The following is a 26,931-nucleotide window of genomic DNA, read 5'->3' as shown; positions in this document are numbered from 1 at the left end:
TATCGCCCTTTGCTCCCCGTCCGTTGGCGCGGTCTACTGCACGGTGGCCAGGTTTCGAGGGGACCCTTTCCGTGCCGCCGATCATGCCAGCACATCGCCCTTGTCCTAGGAATGACCTCGCAGGACAACCTCTATCTAACCGTTAAATGTTGGCACATGCCGTTTCCTTGTAAAGAGCATACCTTTTCAGGCCTTTTCACTTAGTGTACTCAGATCCTGCCATCGGAGATGGGCTAGGCCGAGCTCAATACGAGTTAATGCCCAGAATTCTGTGAGCGTCAGTGGAGATGACGTGCTTGGCATGTGCTCGAGACGATGACGACGTCACGCGACGCATCAATCCGCCTCCCTTCGTCGACTGAGGCCATCGTCAACGCTAGATAATCGTTGCGGTGCTACCGACGGCTTCGTGTGGTAGATCAAAGGTGAATGCGAGACCCAACACGCTGACCCCCGAAGAAAAAAAGGCCATGCTGCGCCTCGAGGTTCCCAAGTCCAAAGCAATACATACACTTCTCGAGGTTGTTGAACGATACCGCACGTTTATCAAGGCCCAATTGAGAGCCGCTTACTGTTCGAGAGGAACTAGTTGTGGTACAATGCTTTGATTGATGCAATTGACAATGACGCAGCAGACGGGGCGCTGTGCCTCGCGGATCACAATGGCTTTGCTCTGTTTCGTGACTTGGATAATAACGGGCCTTGAGTAAAAGATGTCTCTCTTTTGTCCAACAGGACACAGAACCATTATTGATCTTGAATTACGGTGGCATGAACATTGTTTCCAACACAATGGCGAGCTTCGTCCCCTTGTTCGGACCAGCCTGCTGTTCGACGACCATGAGGACTCGGCATCGCGGTTTTAAACGCCCAAACATCTCCTGGCCGGCGAACCCCCCCACAGCCCACAAGAAACGAAAGATATACGCCCTGGACGAATTATCAACAATTTCCCACCACTGACTTGCTCAAGAAGAGAGATTTAGAGAGAGAGAGATAGAGAGAGACGGGAAAGAAGCCCCATGCCAATGCTGGGTTGCATGCCGCTGTAGCGAAGGCCTTGCCCCGACTAAGCCATGTGCCTCAAGAAAGTGACATGGCACCAGTGCCCACAAACCGACGAAGGGATGGCCGCCCGAGCCAACTACCCCCGCGACTCCATGGTCAAGCTCGGCGACGCCTGGAGGCTAGCCAGGGTCTACCACGCCACGTTCACGACGGTCCTCGACGAGAGGCTACGGCCCGGTATGCAGTACCACGTCCACGAGTCATTTGTCTACTGCGCCCACCCTTACCACGGCCCCTGCCGGACAGACTACGGCCTGGTGTGCCAGCTCGCCGAGGGCGAGTGCCCGGCCTGCGTCCACGACAAGGGCCTCCCGCGCAAGATCACGGCCCGCCGGGAGGTGATGGATGGCGTGCTGCCGCTGCTCACCGGCGAGTTCCTCAAGCCCTCGCAGGCCGTGTTCGAGTACGTCGCGCAGCTCGCCGTCCTGGCCAAGCACATGGTCGCCCGCAAGGTCCCCAACGTGGTCCTCAGGGGCGCCATGGTCGAGCAGTTGGTCAAGGAGGTGCGCGCCGAAGTCTTTTGCCGCTCCTTCGACGCCCACTGGGTCGGGCCCGGCGTGGCGGACTGCGGGTGCTTCTCCGAGGACTACGGCTACTGCGGCAACCTGGGCCGCTTCCTCCGGCAGCAGGAGGCCTGCAGGATCCTGGACTTCCACAGGGACATCGTCCTGCCCTATGTCAACGTGCCGGACCCCGACGGGGACGACTGGGAGCTGGTCCTGGCCCGCGAGATGATCGCCGAGTGGTTCGTCGACCGCCGGGCCGCCAGGTTCGACAAGGTCGCCATCTGCCACTTCGAGACCAACCCCCGCGAGGACCAGCGGTACCACGACTGCCTGCAGCGGCTCGAGGCCGCCGTCGTCAAGTACGCCGACCTCCTCCGCTTCGCGCTAGGGCCCGGCCGAGGAGGGCCCGACCGCACCGCGGAGCGCAACCTACGCGCACGCGCCGTCTTCCTCCGGAAACCCCTGCAGTGGATCGCCTACGACACGGGCCTCGCCGACGGCCTCGTCGAGGAGATATCGGAGGTGGTCATCCACTGGTACCTCCGCGTCGGCACGGCCCTGAGCCCGCCCGTCGACAACGCCGCCTGGTCGGCGCCGCTGCAGCTCCGGCGCGACGTCGACGCCACCCGCAGGGACATGCAGGCGACCATGGAGCGCCTCGACGGCGTCTTCTCGACGGGCGACCGCGCGGGCTGGCGCCTCTTCCGCGACCGCTTCCAGCGCCCGCCGACGCACGAGGAGATGGAGGTCCACGCCCTCCGCCGCGCGCGCGCCGAGCTCACGGCCGCCGCCGAGGCCAGGCTCGCCCACGCGCAGGCCGCCGCCGACGAGAGCGTTATCAGCGTCGCCGCCGCGCGTGGGTTGCGGCCGCCGGGCAACGGCGGGCCCAACGACAACGACAACCGTAACGGTGACGACGACGACGACGACGACGACCGCGAGTGCCCCGTGTGCGGGAGCCGCTTCGCCGACGACCCGACCGCCCGCCGCCCCGTCGTCGTGTGCGCGCGCCGCCATCTCGTCTGCCGCGAGTGCACCGTCACCCATGTCCTCAGCACGAGCGCCCACCTCCTCGAGCACGACCGGGAGAAGCTGGCCCGATGTCCCATGTGCCGGGGCTCCATGGCCGGCTTCTACCGGGTCAACCCCGATCCCGCCGACGCGCTGCGGTCGCCCCGGGTCCCGGACGAGGCCGCCGCTGCCCCGGTTGTGTGGTCCTGATCAGGGTGGCGAGGGGTCCGACAGTCCAGATAGCTGTGTCTGCGCGCGTGCGCGTGTGTTTGTAGGTGTGCGTGTGAGGGGGGGCAAGCAGGTAGGTTCGAGAGAATAGCTCTCCTCTTCCTCTAGCAGCCCGTGTGAGTGGCAAGTGGAGTGAGTTTTTTTTTTTTTTTTTTTTTTTTGTTGCAGAGACATCTCCTCCTCCGCTAAAGAAGAGGGAGTGAAGAAGAAGAAAAGGTTCAAGTTTACGCTTTGGCATAGCATAGCATAGCATAGCATCCCGACTGCATCCTAAGCCCGACGGTCCTCTACGACCTACGGTACTTACCTGGGCCCGTAAACTTCTCGGCGGCCCTCGTTGTTCCTCAGATACGACGCAGCGAGTCGGAAGCCCGGGCCCCCCCGACTGCCGTGGAATCTTGCCCGTTCAATTCAGGCAAGACACCTTGGCCGATCAGTGTTGAACATTTACCACACGCCAAAGGCTAACATCAATCTTTTTTTTTTAAGTTCCGGTTAGGTTCAAGGAGGGTTCAAGGGTTCATCAGAAAAAAAAAAGATCAACGTTTAGTGGGAAAAAGAAAAAGACTATCATACAGTTTTGGGTTCGAGCGACAGGCTCGCGGTATCCCTGAACCAGTAATGGCGAGTTTAACTTCGTGTGTGCAGATTGAAACATAAGCACCACCCGATGATTCCCCCGCATAACAGTCGTCCGCCTGCCAAACAAGCTCATCCGTCCAGAGAGCAAAGATACGATTACAGGGAGCCCTAGTATATCTCAACGCCATCGTCCGCGTTCATAGAATTTTAGTGCCGCCGGTGCATCCGCCCGACAGACCGCCTGGCTATTCATGTCACCAAAAGCAATAGACTGTGGATAATAATGAGTAGCCCAAGGCTGCCATCTTTTCACGGGCACAGCGACCCAAACATGTGCTGGCGCCCTCATCTAGAATCCAAAGCCAGTAGGCTGGGGCGCGAAGCCATTCGTCTGGCCGTAAGGCACGGGAGATGGGGCACCCATGCCGCCGGGGCCGGCGGTGATCATGAGGCGGTTGCCGCCGAGGATGGGAGTGTTGGTTTCATCCTTCTCCTGCTCCTTCTCCTTGCTCTTACGGGCCTCGTTGTCGGCCTTGAGGGTTGCCAACTCCTTTGTCTGCTGGCACAACATGTTGATCATGTAGGGCATGGCGAAATCGGTGAGGCCGTGGCGCCAAGAGATCTCGAGAACCAAGTCAGGGCGGATAAGGTCGTAGCAGGCGTAGAGCATGCCGACGTAGCACTCGCGGCTGCCAATGTCGACGAACTGTGCTTTGTTAGTATCACACATGGTCCAAGGTCTTGGTATTCACTTACATAGCGGAGCAGGTCCTCCACAACATCGGTCTTGCCAGAAATGGCAGCAGTCTCGATGGCATCCTTGAAGAGCTTGTCCTGCTTGGAGAGAGCGATGGACTTCTCCCACCGCTTGTTCTTGCGGTAGATGTTCGCCGCGATCTGGCGGAAGAAGATCAAGTCGTGCTTCTCCAGACGAGAAGCAAGGTCGACGGGGTCGTAGTTGTCGTAGTTCTCGACGGAGTCGCGAAGCGTCTTGTAGTCCTCCTCCTCGATCAGCAAGTCGTTGATGGCATTGTTGACCGTGCGCTTGTTTTGGCTCTGCACGTTGATGAGGAAAGGCTTGATCAGCGGCAGGTTGTCGCTCTTCTCAAACATCTTGACCACACGGTTCACATCGATACGGGGAGTGAGCGCCTGGAGCAGGTCCGTAAGTAAGGAAGGGTGCTGCTCGAGGTAGAAGTTGATTGCGCGGTAGTAGATCTCCAGATTGGCGACCTTGACAACGATTTCCTTGAACTGCTGGTGCTCCCAAGAGTTCTCGGGGCGCTCGATGACCGCCAGAGCGGCGTTGTCGAACTCGTCGTAGTGGTAGTAGCAGAAGACCAGCTCGGGCCAGAGGTTCGCCTCCTCGCAGGCACGGATGATCTTGGGCAGGTTCATTCTGCTCCAAAACAGCTTCAGGTGTTCCATGAGACGCTCGGGGTGGTACTTGGACAGGGCGATACCGAGCTCGGTGAACATTCCCATGTGGGCACGCTCGAGGCCAAGACCCTGCTCCAACAGGCTGATAAGCTCGTCAAAGTAGCCGTTGCGCTCGTACTGCTTGACGAGGGTCTGCAGCTGCTCGGCATCCACAATGAGGTTGAGACCACAGATCTGGGCAAGACGGAACTCCTTCTTGTTGACGCATGCCTCGTGGACCTGCTTCCAGACCTTGATGTTGTTGGCCTTGCGGGCGCACTCGACAGCAGCCTGGTACTCCTCGAGGTGGACGAGGGTGGTGGCCAGCTTGGCCCAGTTGGAGATGCTGGTGAAGAAGATCTTGGACGCCTGGAAGAGACCCTCTTCGTAAGCCTTGTCACCGGACTCCTCAATGTTGGCGACGTTGGTGCCGCGGAGGAAGTCCTCCAGCTCGCCAAGCTCGTCCAGGCGGGCATAGCAGAAGGCGAGAGCAGTGTCGATGGCGGGCTCACGCAGCGTCTTTCTGGCCATGCGCAGGTACTTGACAAGGTCCTCGTTCTTGCCGGCGCGGACAGCCGTCTCGATGACCTCCTCATAGTTCTTGGGGTCCTCGGCCTTGATGTACGACTCGATGGAGTCGCTGACACGGAGGCCGTCGAGCTGGGCCTTGGCCACCTTGCTCCATACCTCGGGCAGGTCGACCTCCTCCGCGTAAGCCTGGGCGCGGTCGATGCTCACAACATTCTCAATCAGGACGTTGACAGCAGAGGTCTTGTCGCCAGTCTTCTTAAAGATCTCGAAGGCCTCCTCGTGGAGGCCGACATCGATACAGGCAGACGCAATATCGGGAGCGCTGAAGTTGTCCAGGCGGTGGATGTAGTCCATAACCTTACCCTTGTCGGCCTTGGCAGCGGTAAACAGAAGGAGGTTCTGGAGGTTGGCGTTGTCGCTGAAGGGCGAAGGCTCTAGGACGATCTTCTCAAGCAGCTCGATAAGCTCGAGAGGGAGGTCGCAGGCAAGGAAGGCGGCGACAGCCTCGGAGACCTTGGCAGGGTCGGTAGATTCCGGAACAGCGGTAGCGGTCACCTGGTCAATCACGGAGCGGCGATGGATGTTGTTCTCGCTGAGAACAAAGGTCCATAGCTCGCGGTCAGCCCGCTCGAGCAGGTAGCGAGCCTGGTTGCGGTACATGCCGTTCTCGTTGGTGATGTTGACGAGCTCGAGGTCGTTCTGACCCTTCGAGTAGGCGATGAAAGCCAGGTTGGGGTCACGCTTCTCGCAGTATTTACCGACGGTGAGAGTGTCATACTGGTCGTTCTCCTTGAGGAACTTCTCAGGGTTGTTGTTCGAGTCGATGTAGATCTTGGCGAGGGCGTTGAAGACAGCCTGCTGCTGGTTGCCAGCGGCAAGGGTGGCCTCGAGGAAGGGCAGGAGGAGCTTGAGACGGTTACGAGTCTCGACCTCGGAGACGAGCTCGTCGATAGGGATCGACGCCGGGTTAACAGTCGACAACAGGTTCTTGATGATGCTCTCGTCGCAGTCGACATCCAGAAGACCACCGATGACGGCAGGTGTCCGGCTGGGATTGACACGCTGGACGTAGGTCTCGATGGACTGGAACTGCTGCTGCTGGTAAAGGTAAAGCACCAAGTCGTGGACAAAGTTGAAGCGGTCGCAGACGATGATGAGGGGCAGCTGCTCCTGAAGCTTGGCCTCCTTCAGGAAGTTCTTGACCTTCTCGGCATTGTAGTAGTTGCTGTCTCTGCAAATGCGCTCAACCTCGTTGAACTGGCCCATCTTGGTGGCAGCCTCGATGTACTTGAAGTGAACGTCAGGGTCCTCCGAGAGGTTGACGATGCTTCCGAGGTAGTAGAAAAGACCCTCGGCAGTCTTGTACTTCTCGAAGAGGTCAATCAGACGGACCGGGCCAAGCAAATCAGAGTACTTGGTCGCGACTTGTACCACAGCCTGAAGGTTCTGGCGGATGTTGTGCTTGATCATCGCGTCCAAACAGTCGAGGGACTGCTCAACGGACAGCTTGCCAAAGAAACCGGTCAACCAGTCGAGGTTGAAGTTGGGGGTGGCGGCAATGTTGACCACAACACGCTTGACAGCCGCGGGGTCCTCGTAGAGCTCCAGGGCCTTCTGGGCCAGGCCGGCCTGTTCGCAGAGGGTCGCAATGCGAGTCTTGTCGAAGTGGGAGAACATGTCGTTTCCAAGAATGGCATCAGCGACCTGGGGCGCATTCATCAGGTTCATCTCGAGGAGACGAGTCTGAAGGTGGCCCTGGTCGGGTCTGTTGTCTTTGAGTGCATCCAAGAGGAAGGCGGTCGCCTGCTGGATCATGCCCTGGGACTGGAAGATGTCGACGACTCTCTCGATATCAACCAGAGAGCCGCCCTCGTTGTTGGCCAAAGCCGTGGCAAACTCGGCTCCCTTCTCCGGGTTGACACGAACAATGTGCTGGAGCAGCTGGACGTAGTCGGGCTGGTAGCCGGTCTTGGTGGCGTAAGGCAGGATCTTGTCGAACTGGCCGGTTTCGGCGAGGCCGGCGACGACCTTGTGGGGGACGTTGGCCTTGATGTACATGGCGAGAGCCATGTTCAGGTCATGAGGCCGCACGAGGTCACCGAGCCTCTCCGAAGGGGTGAGCTTGTTCTCCTTCTGCCACTTCTCGAGAAGGTTGAGACGGTTCTGGGCCAGAACAGGCTGGGCCAGCTCGATGGACTCGTGCTCGTTGAGCGCGCCCTTGTCGAGGAGAAGACCAAAGTATTGCAGCACAAACGACATCTGGCCAGGCTGCTGGGGCAGCGCCTTGAACTTCTCAATCGTTTCGGCAGTTCGGAGGAACTGACGAGGAGAGTTGGCTGCGATCTTTGCCGCCTCCATGAACTGACCGCTGTTGAACAGCTGCTCGAACTGACGAGCATAGAGATTATCAGCACCAGGGAGGCCAGCTCGTGATGCCATCTTGATAGCCATTTCGGTATTGGCCGGGTTCTGGAGGAGGTAGGGAATGACGTTACTGTCGTCGATCGAAACGAAGAGCACTTGACCCTTGCGGTTGATGCCGACAATACCACGAGACTCGGCGTCGGGGGAGGTGGTGAAGATGGTATCGCTGGAAATGCGGTTCATGAAAATGCAGGCTGCGGTCTCGAGGTCGTAGACGTGGATGAAACCGTACTTGGTGACCATGAAGATGACACCGTACTTCTGCGACACCTGCATGGCCACGGGGAAATCGCTGACAGCTTCGGGAGGGAAGAAGATGTCGACGGCCTTCTTGGGGAAGACGGGGTTCGATTCAGCGTGGTCGACCTCGACGATGTGGAGCTTCGCGCCGGTTGCCGTCCTCACGGCGAAGGTGAAGAGCTTCGTGTCGGCGGGGGCACCCTCGAGGCGCAGAGTGCCGAAGGCGGCAGCGTGGCCCTCAATTGCTTGGCTGATGCCGCGGTCCTTGGAGTACAGCTGCATGGATCCAACAACGCGGCCCTGTTGCTGCGAGATGCCCACGACGACCATCCACTTGCCCTCGGCGTTGGTGCGGTAGTTGATGATTTGGCAACCCTGGTTGCTGAATATTAGCTCACGATGTTCCCGTTAGGTGCGAGGAGGGCGAGAGTGGCACATACGTTCAGGTTGGCATTGCGTTTGAACACCTCGACCGGCTGAGCTTGACTGGGGTCGTAGACGTCCCAATGGTAGACTGCTGTGTCTGTCACCAGGCCCAAGGAGGTCTCGTTGATCCACTTCCAGTACTGGACGTCCTCGTTCATGGTTGTGGACTTGAGCTTTGCCTTCTTCTCGAGGTCGAATATCTGGAGTGTTCTCGATTGCGCCTTGAGAGCAATGACTTGGCGAGTCCAGTGCATGATGGCACTGTCGGCCTTGATGGGGCGCCGCGTCACATTGTTGCCGTTCTTCAGGTCGACGATGACGACTTCGGGCTGGGCAGCTTCGTTCTTTTTTTCCCGGATGCACACGTACGAGTCCGACTCAAGTGTCTGGAGACGAGACAGGTTAGCGACGATGGAGGGGCTTCAAGGCAAGGAGCGGGAGGGACAAGAATGGCTTACGCAGGAGTTGAAGCCGATGGAGGAGTCCTCAACGCCGGCAGTCTGGAGCTGGATCAGCTCCTGGAACTTGATCGGTAGTGGCGCCATGACTGGCGGTATGTGCGACAGGAAGCTTCCAGAGACGAAGTCGGGCTCCTCAGCTAAGTGGTTTCAGGTCCCAGAGTCGGATTAGCCGGCTGGTCGGGGGGACAGCGTGATTTCGTGGAGGCGGGCGACGTGGAGTGGTGTCGTAAGGGTGTGCGGGCTCGGAAAAGGAGAAGAAGCTGGGGATAGCTTCCTTGCGACCCGAACGAATAATGCGCAGAAGGCAATTAATACAGGGAAACAAAAAGCGGCAGAGGAGGAGGAAAGCGCAAATACGGGGTAGCGATGCACCTCGCAGTGATGACAATCTGGAGGGCAAGCGTTGATGATGGTTTGTTTGGGGGGGGTGGGTGGGAGGAACGGGAGAGATGGGCTAGGTTAGGTAGGTGTAGGTGAATACGGGATACGTAGTGCGAAGCGAGGTGGAAAGGTTGGACATTAATTTTGGGTGTAGTACCTTACGTTGCCTCCCAGGTCTGGCCAGGTTTATTGTGCACTGGGGACCAGGGGCACGACGAGTTGTTTCTGTCCACTGGGTCACCGCCAGATTTCCTTTCCCAATTGCCTGCCAGCCTGCCGCTCCGCTGTCTTCAGCCACGCGAGGCCTTCTCGGCCCGTGCACCTTCACTCTACTATACCTAGGTACTTACCGCAAGAGGTCTCTCCTCGTCACGTGAGTTCCATGCTGAGGTGGCCGTTTGCAGCCCCGGCAGCATGTTTGGCCGCATGCGGGTGACGTAAGCTGTACATGCCCCTTTCCCTTCTTCCTAACCAGGGCCCGCTTGTCATTCAGCTGCGGCCGGCCACGGGCCAAACATCTCGGACGCATAATGTATTATTGAATTGAGTCGTTGGAAATTGAGTGTGTTCATGTTCAACATCCGAACCAACCTACATCTACTACTCTGCATTCCGTGATGCCCTCCCATTGATACGCCCGTCACCACGCCGTCTTCAATCGGATAAGTTGACTCTGAAACTGCACAGGGAAAAAAACGCCAACGAGGGGTTTCACAACTGAGACTCAATTCCAAGCTAATCATGGAGCCGCTTTTCCCTTATCCTGTTTGCCAACGACAGTCGTCTCGACGACACTAGATATTTGGTCCACTTGTTTGACGGCCACCGTACGTTCAACCTGTGTATACCGCAGCATCTGTTGCATCTAGCTTGCTATCAATCCTGATCTGCAGGCGTCCAACTCCAATCTTGCGTGTCACCGCTGCCGTCCTACAAAGGCGTTGCCGGTCAAATTGTTAGTTAATGTCCGGCGTGGCCATATCTCAGATTGTGAAAAGCTGCGTCTTCACCTTACCCTCGCCAGGAACGAGGGGATCCCGGTAGGTGACGTAGTCGACGTGCTCTGGCAACTTGTGAATCGTCTTGTTGGCGCCATCTTGCGTAGCTGTGTACCAATCAGCACCTGCCCGCCGAATCGCAACTCCCAAAGCCAAACTTACCTGAAGCGATCGAGTTGAGGCGCTTGCTCTCCTCCATCGTCTTGCGCACCTGCTTTGCAACGTCGACGGCGAAATTGTGGTTGTGGTCAACCAGATGAATGTAGTGCTTGATAACCCGACGCCACTCGTCTGGGTCAGTGCCACAAAGTTCATCGTAGGCAACGGAGCGAGAAATCGTCGCCGGCTTGGTCGACTTGGCCATCCAGCAGTGCATCCAGGGCTTCACTGCTGCCTGCGCAAATACCTTGGCAAGTTCTCGGAGGTGTTGGGGATAATTGGCAGCGAGGTTGTAGAGCTTGCCGATGTGTGCTGTCTGCAGTGCTGTGCGGTCCTCCAGCAGCAATTGCCGGACGCGCAAGCATAAGGCGTGAACGAAACGATCGTGGCAGCGCAGGCCTGTATAGTCCGATAAGCGAATGGCGGTGATAAAGTCGTCAATCATGCCGTGAGCCGATCGTATCTTGGGGTCAGGGTGCTGCGGGAATGTTCCCGTCAACAGGAAGCTAATGATCAATCCGAAAGCACCAGCCTCATTGCGCTGTAGCTTGAACTCCCTTTCGGCCTGCTCCTTCCATTCCAACTCCGAGGGTTTGATTTTGAGGGCAACTTGGAAATATTCGAAGTTCTGCACCAGGATGGTCTCGGGTATCGAGAAGCTCTGACTCTCCGTGTTGGAGATGAAGTAGATTGTAATATGGTTAGGATTGTACGGGAACCAAGACCTTTAGGGAGTATATCAGTTGCACCGACTTCAAGAAATAGTGTCTGATGATCATGTAACTTACGCAAGCCAGGAGTAGTGGCCCACGTAGGTCGTCTCCATATGTCCAGGAGCTGTCTATCTCGCACGTCAGATTCAAGCTTGTCAGAGTCCCAGTAATCTTGGGGTCGATCGCAATGTGTGGAGGGAACTGATAATTGTGTACCTTAAAATCAATAGCTGTATCACTGATGTCGAAGTCGTTCTTGCCAAGGGCTAGACGGTGGAACCCGATGCGAGCGAGATCCTTCTTCATCTCAACGCTGAGAGCTGGTTCCAGAGGACTCTGAGTATAATCGCGACCATTAGCGCAAGACTCCTCGCCGGACCGGTGCGTGGCGAAGCCTACCTGCGCGGAATCGATCTCCAAGTTGAGAGCTGGTGCGGCAGGTACCGACATGTTGACGATGCGTCGTGGCCGGTATCGTGAAGGAGAGCGTTTGAGGTATCGATGCAGACAGACGTAGAAGGGAAAGGGCGCCCTGAGCGGTTGCGAGTTTGGAGAAACCGGGTGCCAGAATCACACGGGACGAGGGATGGATCTAGGTAGACAGCAAAGAAGTTTTTCGTCTACGGCGGCAGGAGCCCTCGCTCGAAGGTCTTTGTAAGAAATTCTATCTGAGGCAGGTACGGTGGAGGGATAATTCCTCTTAGGCCACCGCCCGCATCTTCTACACAGCTGCTGTCACTGCTCTCTTGACACGAGCAGTTAGGCATAGACCTGGCTATCCAATATTAAGAGATAGCCGAGATTGGCAGGCCTCCTTGTGACGGGACGAGTGTCCGTTCCGTACAGGCACTGGTGGCGTACTTATCAGGGTGTACCGAATCTTCCGCCTTCTACTGACATCACTCGAATGTCTGCCGTCGGGTGCCCAAGTCTCCATCTACATAAGCAATCTCCAGGCACCAAGAAGCAGAGCGGCGAAACCAGTGCAGACTCCCATAAGCCACTGCAGCGTCTGGAACTTGACTTGCTCCAGCTTCTCACGCAGCGCCGCGACCTCTTGTTCAATCTTGGTCTCCGTCTCCTTGATCTTGAGCTCTTGGCCGACAGCCTCCTCACGGATGCGACCCTTCTCCAGGTTGAGATCCAAGCGTACGCTAGCCTGGGTCCGGCCGATCTCGTCGCGCAGACGGGAGCTGAGCTTCGCAATGTCGTTGCTCAGCTTCTCGTGGGACGCGCGCGTCGTGCTGGACTCGGTGCTGTCAGCGGAGAGAAGCTCGGATCGCAGCTTGGCGAAGTCGACCTTCTGGGTGTATGTGGCCTTGGCAGCGTCTTCGCGGAGGACCATGGTTCGGGTGAGGTTTTGTATGCTAGGCTACTGTAAGATAAAGCGGACCACAGGACTGAGGACATGCCGCATTACCTCTCCTCTATCACATCGTTGAGGACCTTCATCATGGCCTCGGCTTGCACCTCTGTGAACCCCTCGCTCTTCAGCCGCTGCACAAACTTCAAGGTATCAAAGTGATGGTCGCGTCGTCTCGCAGGGGTCGCGTGGAACGATCTAGTCAATCCTGGGGTGTCAAGGACCGAGGCGCGCTTGGGGTTGAAGGCGGTGCTGCGAAGTTTTGGTGATATGTTCGAGTCGCGCAGCGCATTGGGCTGTGTGTGCATCCGTCGGCGGGAATTCGGAGTGAAGGCAGCGAGGGGTCGCAGAGCTTGGGAAGCTGTGGCCGGACCAGTCCAGCTGAGTCTCGGAAGCAAGAACCTCGGGAGGGCTTCTACGGCCATTGCTGCTGGTTTGGCCATGTTGGGGAGGTTATCGGTGGATGTTGGGGGAGGAGCAAGATTAATCAAGGAGAGATTATCTGAGGACAAGACAAGCGCGGGAGATTGAGATGGCCAGCGGCAAGTGACGGCATGTCGTTGCAGGGGCCCACTTGGGCGCTCAGGTTGCCGAAGACCGGTGCAGAAACCCTCCAGTCCCGCCCGCCTCGTCGATAGCTGCCTGAGGCACAAATACCGAAGAAAAAAAAAATCTCGTTCCGACTACAAAAGTTGACATTGGCGAAAATCCCTTTCTCACTTTCCTCCTTCTTCTCCATTATTGAACAACGCAAAATAAACATTCATGTTCTCGTGGAAACAAAATCCGTTGAGAGGTTCGCTTCGGCTGAACCCAGGACCATCGGATACCGGGATCGAAATGGAGAAGGAAGCGAACAATCTTGGGTGCGATGCCTCTCTGCCTACGGGCAGGTGAGAGGGAGCGCAATGATTGAGCGTACATATATTCACCCATCGTAAATGTTTGATGTGATCAACACATATCTTTTGATGATATCCGTGGCCCTGCCTCTCTTCACGTGTCTGCAGCTCAGCTGTTGCTCGACTAGACTCTGGGTATCTACACGTGATGGAAATCTGGGATGCTGCTTCTAGGGGCCCCTAGATCTGAAGTCTCCAGTGGCCCTTGACTTAACTCAAGTGTACCGTGTCTACAGTGGCGCACCTTGGCGACGAGCCATTATCTCCGGGAGGTTTATATTTGTTGTCAACTGAGTGGCTGTTGCTCAACACCAGGGCTACGGCGGTTCGCCGGTGAAGTGAGGCTTGGGCAGGTTGTATGAGCTTATATGTCCTATCTGACCTCACCGCACAAAGTCGAAAGAGATCGCTCCACAGCATGAACGAACGAGGCAACCACGCATACAATTCCGTGCAAACTTTGCAAGGTATTTTTGCGTGTGCTCTCTATTCATCGAGGCGGACACGATCAGAAATCTCTCCCACTGTTTCCCCACAGATTGAATGTCATTTTCATACACAAACAAGAAGGCAAGAGAAAACGTTCTCTTTGGAGGAGCAAATGTTCACCGCCATTGCTTGCATCCGAATGGCATAGAAACCTGCGTTCCGTCGACGGCCAGTTGTTATCCTTGGAAGGAACCGTTGAAATGTTACATATGATGCCTTTGTATCTTGAGTCACGAGTTTTTGGGCACCCTATCCGATAACCAGGCAGCCGTCTCTCATCGGTTCAGCAAATGATTGCCTGAAAAGGTAAATTTTCTTGTCCTTGCGACTGATTAATGGGCCGAATAGACCACATACGTGCGTGTTATGGATACCTACCGGTTCGAGCTCCAAAACAATATATAGTGCTGCTTATATCGGCCCACGTCTCGAACCAAACTCAGAAGCAGATCTATTGACGCATTTCACTCATATTAGGACAGCCTGTACCATTGGGAGTAGATCCCACAGCTATCGCGGTGCGGAAACAGGATGCTGCGATGGGGATGTCCGCAGAAGCCAGGGCAATATCCCGGCCGCGTTTGATCGTTGTCGCCTCGCCGTCGTTGCCAGACCTTACGAGGCGCTCTTGCAAGTCAAAGGAACCCAAAGCCGTCGTTGATTATCTCACGTCTTTGAGGAAGCCTGTTGGGGTCGTACCCTAGGTCCTTACGATAACCGATTTCGGCCATCTCGGGGTGGTCCTATTCAAGTAGACGGAGACCAAGCGCGGGATGAAAGTGCTGCAACGGTGGGGGCGGTGCACGCCAAGTCAGAGCGCCCTTCCGACGGACTGCCTCTCTGAGGTTCTCGAGAGCTGTGTCAAAGACGACTTTTCGGTACTCGAGTTCTCCTGCCAGCATGGGCGAGCCGGTTTTGGGGACGTCCTAGTTCCAGCCAGGGAAGTTGGCTCAGGCAAGAGATCGGCACGGCTTCACGAGCTACCTCGAACTTGGCTTGCACGACTTCGGCCTCCTCGCTACGGTCAAAAGCAGTCAATGCAACGTCCTTGTCGTAGCAATACGTGGCTATGGTGGAAATGTCCAGCTCCCAGTCTTGCCGAAGCTCAAGGTCCGAAGCTCAAGGTCCAAGATGTCGTCCAAACGCCCGAGTAATACAATGGCAGTGAAAACCGCGCCACCACAAGTTTTGATACAATCCGCAAAGGGCGGGCTGGTGATGCTGGGGAGCTCGGAGGCGACGACTTGTCGCAGACCGGAGATGCTCTGCCGCGCTGATCGCCGCTTCTGAGAGTCCGGCCACGATGCGGCCGCATACCTTGGTGCATGTGTTGTGGGTACGGTGCCTTGCTTAGATGATAGAACCTTTCTCTTTTGAGACGCGTCATCTGCGGTTGCAGCGTCGTCAGTGGGTTCAATTAGACGATTCCAGTGGCTGAAGGTCTGGTCAACGTGAGTTGCCATGTGCAATATGTTGCATCTGCTGGGGACGACGCGTAGGCGGCTTGCAGTGAAGAGAGCAGCCTCGACGAACGCCTACATCTTCATCAAATGATTGCAAATATGAGCAATCGCTGGATGAGCCTTGCTAGCTTCGGTTGCCAGCGCTCGTTCGACGACGACTCTTCTCGCCTTTGCAGAGACGAAACCAGCAGCCTCCCACGTATCCAGATCTCACAACACGCGAGGGCTGACAGAGAGAGTCGGACGTCCATGTCATCAGGAAGTTCTTAGTGTACGGTTCGTGTCGAATTGAAACCCCGTGACAATATACTGCGTCATATCTTCGGGGTATGCTATTATTGACCGGGAAGTCTATACCAAAATTATGTTTCCTCCTCGGTTTGATGCAGCGATCTGCCAAGTCATAGCTTCATCTCGCACTTCCATTCAGATTCCGTGTTTGGAAATAAAACAATTAGCCTAGATGGTCTATCTATGTCTTAGGGGTAGGGGTCTCGGAATGGCATGGCGATGCTCCAAAGGTGGAGATTTAGTCAGCCCCGCTGGCAACACCAGGCAAGCCGGGCTTCGTGAAAACGACGATGGCAGAAACACGATGACTTGCATACCCTCCCTGACCCTGTCTTTTATCTGTAGCGCAAGCGGGCCTGGTGGGTTCTTGGCGGGACCGCCGGGCCGCCACTTCTTTCGCAATCTGTACAGATGGAACCTTTTTTTAATTTTTTATTCAAACTTTTTTTCCTACTTTGTGTTTCTACAGCATTTTAAGTGGCTGTGAGTCGCATCATTTGCCACGTGCATGCGTTGACGCTGTGCCGGTTTGGCTGAACTCATATCTGAAGCCAAACCCTAAAAGTCAGACAAGCCAGCTCAACGGGTTTCCTTGTCGACCTGACAAACCAGCAAGTTTTCCAGGGGAAAAAACAAAACAAAAAGAAAAGACGCAAAAGATTTCCATATCTTGCCCTTTGTAAACGAAGATGGCGCGAAGGCGTTCTATTTGGATGTGTTGATACATGGATAGTAAATGGAGGAACTACCTACTGAGGGTCCATTGCGAATTTGGGGAGTTTAGACGAGATAGGCATGGTGGACGATTATGCTTATATCTATTTTGGTCGGGGAGTTCAGATGCAACGATAAGTAAGATTGAGGGGAACTCACCGCTTTTCCTCCCCCTCGGTTTTCCAATCGGCAGACAGCTTCCATCCCCTCCAAGATAACGGCGCAGCATCGAATGGAAAAACACGCGCGTGATGCTGAGTCGAGTAGGCAGGTAGTTGTTGATACGGAGGTAACACCCCACAACGCAACGGCGATTCATGTCGTCTTCCTCAGGCGTCAGACTAGGACTCAGGCGAGATAAGTACGGTAATTAACTGGCTTAGTTGTCACACCACGGGGATTCGTGAGACGAGCCACATAAAGGACGTTTATAGTCGACGATTGGACACAAGCCAAGGCCAAGCCAAGCCAGATACAGAAGCAGGCCGGCTCGCGTCTGCCGAGTGAGATCCGAATAGGGCATGGTATGACATGACCAGATAGGTAGCTCCCCCCCAAGCAAGCAAGGCTCCTAGCTACCCTTGCTCCGTACTCTGTTGCCTGCCCTCCGCATATGCAATGCATGCGTATGCGTGCATGACCTCACCTCACCCTCGTTTTCCACCGCGAGTTAACACGATAAGCGCCGAGCACGACGGTTACACTAGACTAATTTGAGCTGCGAGAATAAAGTCCGAAGCTGCCATGCTTTGCTCCGTCTCGGACTCAGACTCGGAGCGAGACACGGGCGTAAATTGACGAGACGGGGGGATGCTTTCTTTTTGTTCTTTTTTCCCGCACTACTACTACGTACTTGTATGAACTATTTAAGTTTGTCGACCAACGCTTGGCGATAGTTAAAGTTGGAGCCTCAAGCGGCTAGATTCCGATCCTTTTCATTTACCTCCCTCTTTTCCCGATTTCGCCAGCATGACGCCATGGCTCGACTGAATCTACTACGCAGACAGACTACTTGGTAGCGTAGAAGCAGAGATTGGAACTGATCTAGCATGGGGGTGTGGCCAACCTCTGGAGTGCAGATCATGAACGGGTCAGGCGGTGAGGTGCATAACACAGTGGGCCACGCAATTGTGGCCGTCCGCCAACGCCGTTATTTTACTAATGACTTGCTTGCCTCCCCCCCCCAAACCAACCCCCAACCTCTCCACGAAACCCCGCAGTAATTTAATTTACGCGGGACCAAAAGCGTCATTCCTCTCCCTCCTCTTCACATACCAACTTTCCAACCACGAAAGGAGGAAAAGAAAAGGGAATCTCGACAGACAAGAAGCTCCAGTCACTTTTCGACATCATGCCTCAGTCAAAAAGAAAAGACCCAAACGCGTTTCCGACAAAGCAATTGGCGGTCCTTGGTACTGCCACCCTCCTCCTCCGTCTCCTTCATCCCGTCCATCTATCTATCCCCCCCTCTCGCTCGAGAGAAGAAGAAGAAGAAGACGACATGACAGAACAGACAAAACACTGCCTTTTCTTCACACTAAATGATATCCAGTCCAATACAGCTAACGCTTCTCGACAGCAATATGTCGATTCTCAGAGCCCATCGCCTTCAACTCCATTCTGGCCTACACGTACCCCATGGTCCAGCATATCGGCGTCGATGAGAAAGACGCTGCCTTCGCCGCCGGTCTCTTGATCTCCGCTTACGCCGTAGCCGAGGCCATCACGTCTATAGGCTGGGGTGCCTTGTCCGACCGTATCGGCCGCAAACCCGTCGTTCTGTTTGGCCTGGTCGGCGTCTGTATCTCGAGTCTGATTTTCGGCATGGCACAGACCTACTGGGTTGCCCTTCTCGCCCGCTTCGTCGGCGGTGCTCTCAACGGCAATGTCTCGGTCATGCAGACCATGGTCGCCGAGATGGTCAAGAACCCCGATCATGAGCGTGAGTTGTTCACTTCTCCCCTCCCATCCTGCCCCGCGCGCCGACGCATGCGCGCGTTGCTGGCCCTGCGTCCGTCCGTGTGGGGGAAACGACAGCTTGCTAACATGGCATTTTCGTTGGGGCGTTGTAGCCAAGGCTTACGCTGTGCAACCGTTCGTGTGGACTTTGGGCGGCATCCTTGGCTCTGCCATGGGAGGATTCCTCGCCCAGCCAGCCGAACAATACCCGACTGTCTTCTCCCAGGACGGCATTTTTGGTCGCTATCCGTATCTGCTTCCCAACCTCGTGTCCGTCGTCGCAATCCTCATGGCCGTCATCCAAGGCATTTTCTTCCTCGAAGAGACCAAGGAGGACTGGAACGAAGACGACCGCGAGTACCATCACGGCCGCAACAGCGTCGCCGTTGATGACGATGACGTCACCGACGAGACCACACCCCTGCGCCGCGCCCCCATCCGCTCCTTCAACCCGCGCCGCTCCATATCCACTAGCCACTCGAGGCCGCGTTTCGCCGAGTCCAGCTTGCCTCTGCCCTTTGAGCACGATTTTGACCTGAGGCGCTCGTCTTTTGGAACCGTCCACTCCATCAGGGTTGTGCCCGAGGACTTGCGACAGCACTTGCTCAATTCCCGTGCCCACGCGACGGGCCAGAAGAAGGTCAAGACCTTCAACAAGACCGTTGTCATGCTCATCATCGCCCTGATCATCTTCTCCTACCATCAGATGGCCGCCGCCACCCTCTTGCCGACCTTTCTCCAGGACGACCGTCAACAGCCCCGGGGACACCTCGACCTGAAGGGCGGCTTGGGCAACCAGCTTCACGACGTCGGCATCTACCTGGCCATCAACGGTTTTATAGGCCTTTTCATCCAGGGCCTGATTTTCCCCATCTTTGTCGAGCGCGTCGGTGTCTGGGGCTCCTTCATCGCCATGGTCGTCGTATATCCCACGGCGTACCTCTTCGTGCCCTTCCTGTCGGCCCTTCCCGAAGCACTGACCGAGGCCGGCATCTGGTTTTCCCTCATCCTGCAGAGCTTCTACGGCGTCATCGTCGGCCCCGTCACGCTCATCCTCATCAAGAACGCGACCCCGACCTCGCAAGCGCTCGGAAAGGTCAACGGCCTGGCAATGTCTGGTGCCTGTCTCGCTCGAACCGTCTCGCCGCCGCTCGTCGGTGTAATATACAGTTTCTTAGGCTCTGGCGCAGCCTGGTTCAGCTGCGCTCTGTTCGCCGTCGTGGGACTCGTGCAGGTCTTCTGGGTGCCCAAGAAACACATTGACGTGGACCACGTCGAGATCGACAATGCCATCTCCAGACGCTTCTCTGTCACTTCGCAGAGGCGCGAGAGCCACCAGAGCATCGAGTCATCCCGTGGCCGACGCTCCAACGGTATTGTTTAGGTGTCTTCAACTGCATTGCAACGGCGGAACCCCTGTGTAAGCACCAATGTCTTGATGATTTTCCCAGTACCCCCTCCTTCCATGTTTGTTCCCATTGGTTATGTCTCACCTGCATTAATTGGCATTTCTTACGCGAAGCCTTGCGCAGACTATTGGTGTATTTTGCCCACGTCTTGGAGTTGATTGTACGCTGCCTACGGAGTTGATCTTTTTTTTTTCTTTCTTTTTTTTCCCCTTCAGAATGGAATGCGGGCGTTTCGCACAGATTTATATACGACCTTTTCAAGATTTTACGGATGACTGTCGCAGGAGTTAGCTACTTCAACGCATACGAATTGACTTATTATAACCAACGATATTCTCAACGCGTTTGGAACCAGTGACACCTTGTTGGATGCCGGCGGTGGGCCGTATAATGGGCTGTCACCCCTAGCACAAAGGATTATCTCCGGTCTCGCTACAGTCGCTTCTTCCTTTGAGCCAAATTTTGCTCAATCCAGAACTAACGACCAAGACGTGGATCCATTGCTTAGCCCGGTAAGTGATCCCACTAGTTCGCGCGGCATGAGTGAAACTAGCTAGCTCACACTAGGAAGCCGGATGAGCTAGCCCCCCGGATTCGCGCATGAGTAGTGCCCAGCCACTTGAAACTTCTCTCTTCTTTGTGTGTCACTGCATGTTGCGGAGATGACAATAGGTTTGTATGCCTGTATTACATTAATGATATGGTATGCCGAGTGCAATGTACGGGAGACAGAGAAGGAGCAGTGCATGGGTATCGACTTTGACAACAGATTACATTAGCATGTCACATCCAAGATGCGAGCTGACTCACTGGGAGGCTGTCCACGGTTTATCTCCAAGGAACCCCCCCCCCCCCCCCCCTTTTCTCAACACATCATGCCCGGCACATCCGCCCGTTGTAGTCAACGGTCCATGCATCGCTGCCGACGGCGGCAACGTTGTACAGCAGCCCGTTGGGGTCGTACTTGTTCTTGATCTTCAAAAGCTCGGGGTAGTTGACGCCGAAGAAGGTCTCCTGCCAGTCCTTCTGTTGGAAGTCGGCCTCGTTGATGTACGCGCCGGCGCCGGGGGTCGCGGCCTCGATGACGGGCTGCACGACCTCGGTCATGCGGCTCTGCTCGGCCACCATGTCGGCGAAGGGGACCTCGAAGCTCCATGGCAGCGTCAGCGAGACCTGCACGATGGAGTCGCGCCACTGCGGCAGCACGGCGTTGACGCCGTCGCCGCCGAAGCGCGAGACGTTGAGGCCGACGCCGATGTAGGTGACGCCGAGCTCGACGAGCTGCTGCGCGGTCGGGCCGAAGGCGGGGAGGACGGAGCGCGGCAGGAGGCGGCCGCCGAAGAGCTGCGTGCCGACCTGGATGTTGCCCGAGGGCAGGGGGCCCCAGTAGTGGTTGTAGTGGTCGCGGTAGGTGTCGAACGAGGTGTAGTCGGGCTGGAAGGTGACGTTGAGCAGGGCGAGGGAGTCGGCGAGGGGCGCGAGGATCTGCTCGACCTCGGCCTGGGTCTTGTCGTAGGCCGTCAGGGCCGGTGACTGGAGGAAGCCCGGGCCGAAGAAGTAGATGACCATGACGCCCGAGTCGACGATGGCCGGGAGGGCGGCGTGGAAGGCGTCGATCACGCGGTACAGGGTCGCGTTGTCGGCGACGGTGACGGCGAACTTTGCGCCGCTGACGGGGGCGTCGGGGTGCGCCCTCGCGGTGATGGAGGTGACGACGCCGTAGTTGCCGCCGCCGCCGCCGCTCAGGGCCCAGTAGAGGTCCCGGTTCTCCGTCCGCGAGGCCGTGACGATCTCGCCGGTCGGGGTGACGACCTCGAAGGACAGGGTGTTGTCGGCCGCCAGGCCGTAGACGGTGCTCAGCGCCGAGTGGCCGCCCGACTGGACGTACCCCCCGGCGAAGCCGACGGTGGGGCACTCGCCCGTGACGACCGCCAGCCCGGCCTCGTTGGCCGCGGCGATGGCCTCGAACCCCTGGACGCCGGCGCCGGCCTTGAGGGCCTTGCCGGCGTAGTGGCCGTCGTCCCAGTCGAGGATCTCGGTGCCCTTGAGGTAGTGGGTCCAGACAGCAAGCCCGCCGGCGCCCGTCGACCTGCCGTTGTAGTCGTGGCCGGTGTTGCGGATGACGAGGCGCACATTGTTCTGGTTGGCGAACGCGAGCGTGGCTTGGACGTCGGCCGGCCCGGTGGCGTTCACGGCGTAGCTCACGTAGTTGCCCAACGTGCAGGGGACGTCTTTGGGCGTGAACGGATCGCAGCTCGCGTTGGCGAACAGCGGGGCCATGACGGAGGACGAGGAGTCCATGCTGCGCGGGTCAGGTTAGCCACGATATCAATCTCTCTTGTGGGGTGCCAATGGAGGGAGGGGGGGGGGTGGTGGCACACAACACGCAAACCAAGAGACATGGCCACGACAAGGCGGTGCCTCATAGCGTCGCTCATGTCCACGCGATAATACGAAAAACAAAACAAAAAACACGGTACGACATGAAGCAAACGCGCAGGCCTCAACAAAAAGACGGCAAGGAGAAAACTGATCGGCGGGAGGAGAGGGGATAGGGGATTAGGAAAACGTACTGGACTTCGGAGTAGAGCCATGCGTCCTGAAGACGGGCGCACTCTGTCGCATTGTAAGCTGCTCCGTGACACGGGCTCCCCAGAGGGACGGTCGCGACCAGACGTCCTCCGACGGTCTCATTGAGCCGCGCCCACGCATCGGCAGAGGGCCATCCCGCGTCCCCCGGGAGGTACTTGCACTCGCCCGTCGAGCTCCTGATCGTCGTCGTCATCGTAGTGGATCTCCCCCGAGCTGAGGCCACGGACGCGCAAACGCTCCCGCTGGCCAAGAGCAAGGCAGCGAGGCTCGAGGGTCGTCGCATCTTGAACGTTTCCTTTTTCTCGGTGACCGGGGGTGAGACGGGGAGAGGGATTGGAGGAAAAAAGCAAGCAAGGGGGGGGGAACGTGCTTCTAGCTTTTCCGTTCAGCTGGGTCGCGACGATCTGGAACGTTGTGACGGACAAGCAGGGAAAACTCTAAAAAAACACGAGGAAACGATGGAGGAACAGAAAGGCGGCTTCACGCAATCTCTTTTTTTTTTCACGAGGGAACGCTGGTAGTTGTAGTACGCGACGCTGCCCGACGTGGCCCCTCTTCTCTCTATTCCCTCAATTGGCCTTCGCGATTGGATCCTCCCCTCGAATGCCGGCATGAATGTGGCGACGTAAGCATGACAAGAGGGGGACCGCCTTTGCATCCGTACCTCCCAGTAAGCATGGCAGCTGGGAGGCCAGAGGAGGACGGGACCCGAGTGATGGGGAGAGGAGGAAAGCCGACATTCTCCCACTTTGGGTTACATAGTACGCACTTCTGCGCGCTTTTGCACCGTTCAGGACATGATCTCCGCTCGGCGCGGGGAGCGGTAAGCTCAGCAACCCCGTACGCCCGTGCCGCGGTGCCGGTTCACCCTGGCCAGGTCGCGGTCTTTTTTACGGATCAGGAGCAAAGGGCCGACGGCTATCGACTACTAGGGGAGGGGTAGCCGAGGGATTAAACTCTGTTGAAAGGTACAAAAAGTATTGGCAACGTCTTCCCAGCCCCCCCCCTTGCTTGCAGAAAAAAAAAGAAAAAAAAAGAAAAGAAAAAAGAAAGACAAACGCCACGGCTCGACGAATGAGAAAGATGTGGACTTTGGTGTTCCCCCCCCCCTCGTTCTGTGGCGCCCGTTGTAACCCTGAACCAACAGTCCCAAGACCGTAAGTCGTTCGTCTTTGGCGATGGGGACCGCCCGGGGGCTGGGCTAAGCGGCAAGGGTACGGGCCGGGGTGGTTCCACAAAATCGGCGCCTTATCCGGACCTCCGATTTGCTCCACCCGGCTGGCCGCAACCCAGCCCGATGCTGGTGCTTGACTCGTGGACCCCTGGAGAGGTGGGGGGGGCTTTGATATCCCCGGACGAACCTTGGGCAAGGGATCAAACTGGGAGGGGGCCCTACAAGGCCAGACACCCCCCGTCCGTCTGAATTATTGAGGCCTCGAGGGGATCCCTGGCTGATTGCTTATTTCGCTATGCTCTCTCTCTCTCTCTCTCTCTCTCTCTCTCTCTCTCTCTCTCTCTCTCTCTCTCTCTCTCTGCAATGAGAGTGTAGGATCCGGAGGTGGTGTCCGTCGATGCGCCTGGGACAGGGCACTTCAACGTTCAAAATCAAGACGGAATGTCTCATCGATGGTTGATTGATCGATTTACGAATGCGACGTATCAATTTCCTGGGGAGTCCCCTCCCCGGTTTTGACGCCGCCAAATAAGCTAATGGACAAGAAAGCAATGCATCCCATCACTCCGTCTCTCTGTTTTATTTCGTCTTGGATACGGCGTGCCCAAGGCTCACGGACCACGATCGTCTTCAAGAAGGGGGTCGGGCCACCGCCGCCGCAAGGCCGGGTTGACTGCATTCTGTCTCATGCGTGTCATAAATGTCTAATCTTATACCTCCCTCTACCTCTCTCTCTCTCTCTCTCTAAGTGTGTGTGTGTATGTGTGTGGGCTGCTGGGAGGAGAGTATATGTCTTGTTTCGGCAACTTGGGGTGCAGATCACTTGTCGTATGTGCGCGGCAGTCCGTGTGGTCAAGTCCCTCGAGCACGGCCTGCCATCCAGCCGCGGGTTCGTTTCCGATCCCTCTCTCACATCCCCTTTCCCACCAAGTTGAGAAAATGGAACACTGTTGATAGCAAAAACAGCACGATTCCATGTAACAGGAAATACAAGAATAAGAACAAGGAGAATAACAATGATAATAATTACAATAGCAATAACAACAATGAAACCTTGCCAGCGGATTGTGAGGGGAACCCGGCGCGCCGAGTTCTTCAGCAAGCCGCATCACACCCGCAGAGCGCAATCTCGACGACGCCTCCTTCGTGCAGTGGCGTTCGAGCAGGCAATGCAGGCAAGGGCCTGCCGCACCAACCCGCAGGGGTCGCAGACGGCTCTTGATACGCGGGCAGCAGAACGCTCGTTGGATTTGCTTGTTTCTCTCTGCCCTCCCCCCCTTCCCCCCGTCAGGCAGGGTTATGGCATTAACCGAAGTGCGTGTGGCCCTCTCTCTCTCCTCCCTCCCGTCTACCCGCTGTTCTCGAACGTCTTGACTTGTGGTGAAGGTCCTTGTTTATAGATGGCCCCTTCTCCCAGTATCCCGCCGATCCGTCGAGACATCGCGCATAGAAAACGGAAGAAAAAAAAGAAAAAAAAGGACGAGCGGGGCATCGAATCTCCCATCACGGGCATCATGGCGGCCTGGACGTACAACACGTCAGCAGACACGCCGACCAGCGGGCCGCAGATTGCCGCGCTCTGCGTCATCTTCACCTCCATTGCGCTGTTGCTCGTCTGCCTCAGATTGTATGTCCGGACGACGCTGGTCAAGGCCGTTGGATATGGTACGTTGTTGGAAGCATCGAGGGGGGGCTAGTCCTGCCGCACAGAGGCCAACGCTGACGAAGATATGATATGTCCCAGATGACTGGATGATTGTCATTTCCTGGGTAGGTTCGACACGAAAATCACCGTCTTGATGGTCTCTGATACTGACTTTTCCCTCCTCACCCAGCTGGGAGCCTGTGGTTATGCGATATGCACCGTGATCCGTAAGACATCTGCGACGGAACCCTCTACTCTCCGTTCTCCCCCCCTAACCAGAAACACAGAGACGAAATGGGGTCTTGGAATCACCAGCCTGAAAAACATGCCCGACCAGAATGTCTTGTCCTTTGGCAAGGTGAGAGAACCTTTCCGCCTCTGCTTGCGAGTCGTGCTGACGGTGTTTTCCTTAAAAAAAAAAGTTGCAATTCATAGGCGCACCATTGTAAGTCTGGATCGCGGCACCAGAATTACGAGTCTCCCAAGCTCGGGTTCGGCTAACAATGGCCGCCCTTCTTTTCCAGCTACGTCGTCGGCCTCTGGGGCTTCAAAATGAGCCTGCTGTGCTCCTACCTGCGCTTCTTCCCAGAAGGCCGCTACAAGATCGGCACCATCATCGTCGCGGTGACGTGCACGATGGCACACATTGCATTCCTCCTCGTCTTCGTGTTCCTGTGCACACCGGTAAGGGAGAAGAAACATTATCCCGGGAAGCGATGGGGAAAAGTGTCTTCTGGCTGACTCCCCCCAACAACCAGTTTGAGAAGCAGTACGACCCGTCGATCCCCGCCGACGTGGGACACTGCGCAGATGGCGTGGCCTTCTACTTGACGTTCTCGTCCTTGACCATCGTCTTTGACGTCTTGATGTAAGACCCCTACTCTTCTCCTTTCCAAAAAAAAAGACTCCCAACTTTGATAGAAAAACTGACAAACGGCGGCTCCCGCCTCCGCCTCAACAGCATGTTCCTGCCGTTCCCCGTCATCATCAAGTCCCAGATCCAGCGGCGCAAGAAGGCGGTGCTCCTCGGCCTCTTCATCCTCGGCGTCTTCGTCACCGTCATCCAGGCGATCCGGATCCAGACCATCACGAGCCTCTCCAACTACCTGGACTCGGCGCGGTCCATCCAGTGGTCCGTCATAGAGACGTGCGTGGGCATCGTCATCGCGTGCGTGCCGCCGCTGGCGCCCATGGTCAAGTACTTCGCCGCCAAGAGCCGCAGCGCGAGCGGCGGCAGCAGCGGCGTCTTTCGGCCGCCCAAGACGCCGTCGTCGCGGTACGTGCTGCAGACCTGGGGCACCAGGCGCAGCAGCATGCACCCGCTGGGTGCCGGCGTCGATCGGGACTCGTCCACCGCCGCGAGCTCGGCGACGAAGGCCGACGACAGCACCGAGAACATACTGGGCCAGGGGGCCATCACGAAGAAGACGCACCTGCTACTCACAACGCACGACGCCGAAGACACTTGGTCCGATACCAATAACAGCAGATAGAGTGTTTGAGAGGGGGGAAGGGAGCGGAACTGCGGAAGGGGAAAAAAAAAAGGGTAGTGGGCTGATACTGTGATACCAATTTCCATTCTTCAAAATTGCGGAAGCGAGCGTGTTCGTTCTGGTACGACCTTTTTTTCCTTTTTCTTTTCTTTTGGATATTATTGGCCTATCCATTGGTAGCCATATCCTGACGATTTAATGGCATTCCCATCGTACAACCTCTCCTGGTTGACTGTGACTCGGATTCCTTTATGAAACGTCGGCTGCCCTCTTCCGTCGTGGCTATCCAG

At 56.6% G+C, this 26,931-nt stretch overlaps 8 protein-coding genes across 8 annotated transcripts; 3 read left to right on the top strand and 5 right to left on the bottom strand.

Moving 5' to 3' along the window:
• Positions 1-1,127: 1,127 nt before the first annotated feature.
• LY79DRAFT_670556 (uncharacterized protein) lies at positions 1,128-2,795 on the top strand (the record flags this gene model as incomplete). The annotated part of the gene is made up of 1 exon (XM_060563797.1): positions 1,128-2,795. The coding sequence occupies one exon, from the start codon at positions 1,128-1,130 to the stop codon at positions 2,793-2,795; it is 1,668 nt and encodes a 555-aa protein (XP_060413076.1).
• A 554-nt stretch (positions 2,796-3,349) lies between these two features.
• Positions 3,350-9,453, bottom strand: LY79DRAFT_556918 (uncharacterized protein). Its single transcript, XM_060558054.1, has 4 exons — positions 8,894-9,453; positions 8,450-8,821; positions 4,152-8,384; positions 3,350-4,101 (listed from the first exon to the last, which is right to left on the bottom strand). The coding sequence occupies exons 1-4, from the start codon at positions 8,978-8,980 to the stop codon at positions 3,745-3,747; spliced, it is 5,049 nt and encodes a 1,682-aa protein (XP_060413075.1). The 5' UTR covers positions 8,981-9,453; the 3' UTR covers positions 3,350-3,744.
• Positions 9,454-9,788: 335 nt separating this feature from the next.
• On the bottom strand, positions 9,789-11,597 carry LY79DRAFT_634012 (uncharacterized protein; the record flags this gene model as incomplete). The annotated part of the gene is made up of 4 exons (XM_060562223.1): positions 9,789-10,382; positions 10,438-11,159; positions 11,223-11,275; positions 11,364-11,597. 4 exons carry the CDS (start codon positions 11,595-11,597, stop codon positions 10,261-10,263), a joined length of 1,131 nt encoding a protein of 376 aa, XP_060413074.1. The 3' UTR covers positions 9,789-10,260.
• A 115-nt stretch (positions 11,598-11,712) lies between these two features.
• On the bottom strand, positions 11,713-13,017 carry LY79DRAFT_556914 (uncharacterized protein). Its single transcript, XM_060558053.1, has 2 exons — positions 12,568-13,017; positions 11,713-12,514 (listed from the first exon to the last, which is right to left on the bottom strand). Exons 1-2 carry the CDS (start codon positions 12,951-12,953, stop codon positions 12,085-12,087), a joined length of 816 nt encoding a protein of 271 aa, XP_060413073.1. The 5' UTR covers positions 12,954-13,017; the 3' UTR covers positions 11,713-12,084.
• A 1,549-nt stretch (positions 13,018-14,566) lies between these two features.
• On the bottom strand, positions 14,567-14,892 carry LY79DRAFT_556912 (uncharacterized protein). The gene has a single exon (XM_060558052.1). The coding sequence runs from the start codon at positions 14,801-14,803 to the stop codon at positions 14,645-14,647; it is 159 nt and encodes a 52-aa protein (XP_060413072.1). The 5' UTR covers positions 14,804-14,892; the 3' UTR covers positions 14,567-14,644.
• A 3,115-nt stretch (positions 14,893-18,007) lies between these two features.
• On the top strand, positions 18,008-19,712 carry LY79DRAFT_670553 (major facilitator superfamily transporter; the record flags this gene model as incomplete). The annotated part of the gene is made up of 2 exons (XM_060563796.1): positions 18,008-18,311; positions 18,442-19,712. 2 exons carry the CDS (start codon positions 18,008-18,010, stop codon positions 19,710-19,712), a joined length of 1,575 nt encoding a protein of 524 aa, XP_060413071.1.
• An 898-nt stretch (positions 19,713-20,610) lies between these two features.
• LY79DRAFT_670552 (FAD binding domain-containing protein) lies at positions 20,611-22,522 on the bottom strand (the record flags this gene model as incomplete). The annotated part of the gene is made up of 2 exons (XM_060563795.1): positions 20,611-22,039; positions 22,311-22,522. The coding sequence occupies 2 exons, from the start codon at positions 22,520-22,522 to the stop codon at positions 20,611-20,613; spliced, it is 1,641 nt and encodes a 546-aa protein (XP_060413070.1).
• A 2,264-nt stretch (positions 22,523-24,786) lies between these two features.
• LY79DRAFT_556902 (uncharacterized protein) lies at positions 24,787-26,697 on the top strand. Its single transcript, XM_060558051.1, has 8 exons — positions 24,787-25,168; positions 25,248-25,273; positions 25,339-25,375; positions 25,436-25,506; positions 25,571-25,593; positions 25,673-25,832; positions 25,907-26,016; positions 26,110-26,697. The coding sequence occupies exons 1-8, from the start codon at positions 24,904-24,906 to the stop codon at positions 26,639-26,641; spliced, it is 1,224 nt and encodes a 407-aa protein (XP_060413069.1). The 5' UTR covers positions 24,787-24,903; the 3' UTR covers positions 26,642-26,697.
• Positions 26,698-26,931: the final 234 nt, after the last annotated feature.

This window comes from Colletotrichum navitas, assembly GCF_030913465.1.
Source record: "Colletotrichum navitas strain CBS 125086 chromosome Unknown LY79scaffold_38, whole genome shotgun sequence".
NCBI classification, from domain to species: domain Eukaryota; kingdom Fungi; phylum Ascomycota; class Sordariomycetes; order Glomerellales; family Glomerellaceae; genus Colletotrichum; species Colletotrichum navitas.
Note: the sequence above shows the minus strand (reverse complement) of the source record. Positions and strands in the feature narration are given on the sequence as shown.

What these genes read in the sequence shown, in the direction of transcription:
- LY79DRAFT_556918 (XM_060558054.1), bottom strand. Translation starts at nt 8,980, where the DNA reads ATGGCGCCACTACCGATCAAGTTCCAGGAGCTGATCCAGCTCCAGACT. An exon ending in AACGCAATGCCAACCTGAAC is followed by an intron (nt 8,385 to 8,449) that starts GTATGTGCCACT and finishes TTCAGCAACCAG; the next exon opens with GGTTGCCAAATCATCAACTA. An exon ending in TGGAGGACCTGCTCCGCTAT is followed by an intron (nt 4,102 to 4,151) that starts GTAAGTGAATAC and finishes AACAAAGCACAG; the next exon opens with TTCGTCGACATTGGCAGCCG.
- LY79DRAFT_556902 (XM_060558051.1), top strand. Translation starts at nt 24,904, where the DNA reads ATGGCCCCTTCTCCCAGTATCCCGCCGATCCGTCGAGACATCGCGCAT. An exon ending in GGATGATTGTCATTTCCTGG is followed by an intron (nt 25,274 to 25,338) that starts GTAGGTTCGACA and finishes CTCCTCACCCAG; the next exon opens with CTGGGAGCCTGTGGTTATGC. An exon ending in TCGTGTTCCTGTGCACACCG is followed by an intron (nt 25,833 to 25,906) that starts GTAAGGGAGAAG and finishes CCCAACAACCAG; the next exon opens with TTTGAGAAGCAGTACGACCC.
- LY79DRAFT_556912 (XM_060558052.1), bottom strand. Translation starts at nt 14,803, where the DNA reads ATGCTGGCAGGAGAACTCGAGTACCGAAAAGTCGTCTTTGACACAGCT.
- LY79DRAFT_556914 (XM_060558053.1), bottom strand. Translation starts at nt 12,953, where the DNA reads ATGGCCAAACCAGCAGCAATGGCCGTAGAAGCCCTCCCGAGGTTCTTG. An exon ending in AACGATGTGATAGAGGAGAG is followed by an intron (nt 12,515 to 12,567) that starts GTAATGCGGCAT and finishes ACAGTAGCCTAG; the next exon opens with CATACAAAACCTCACCCGAA.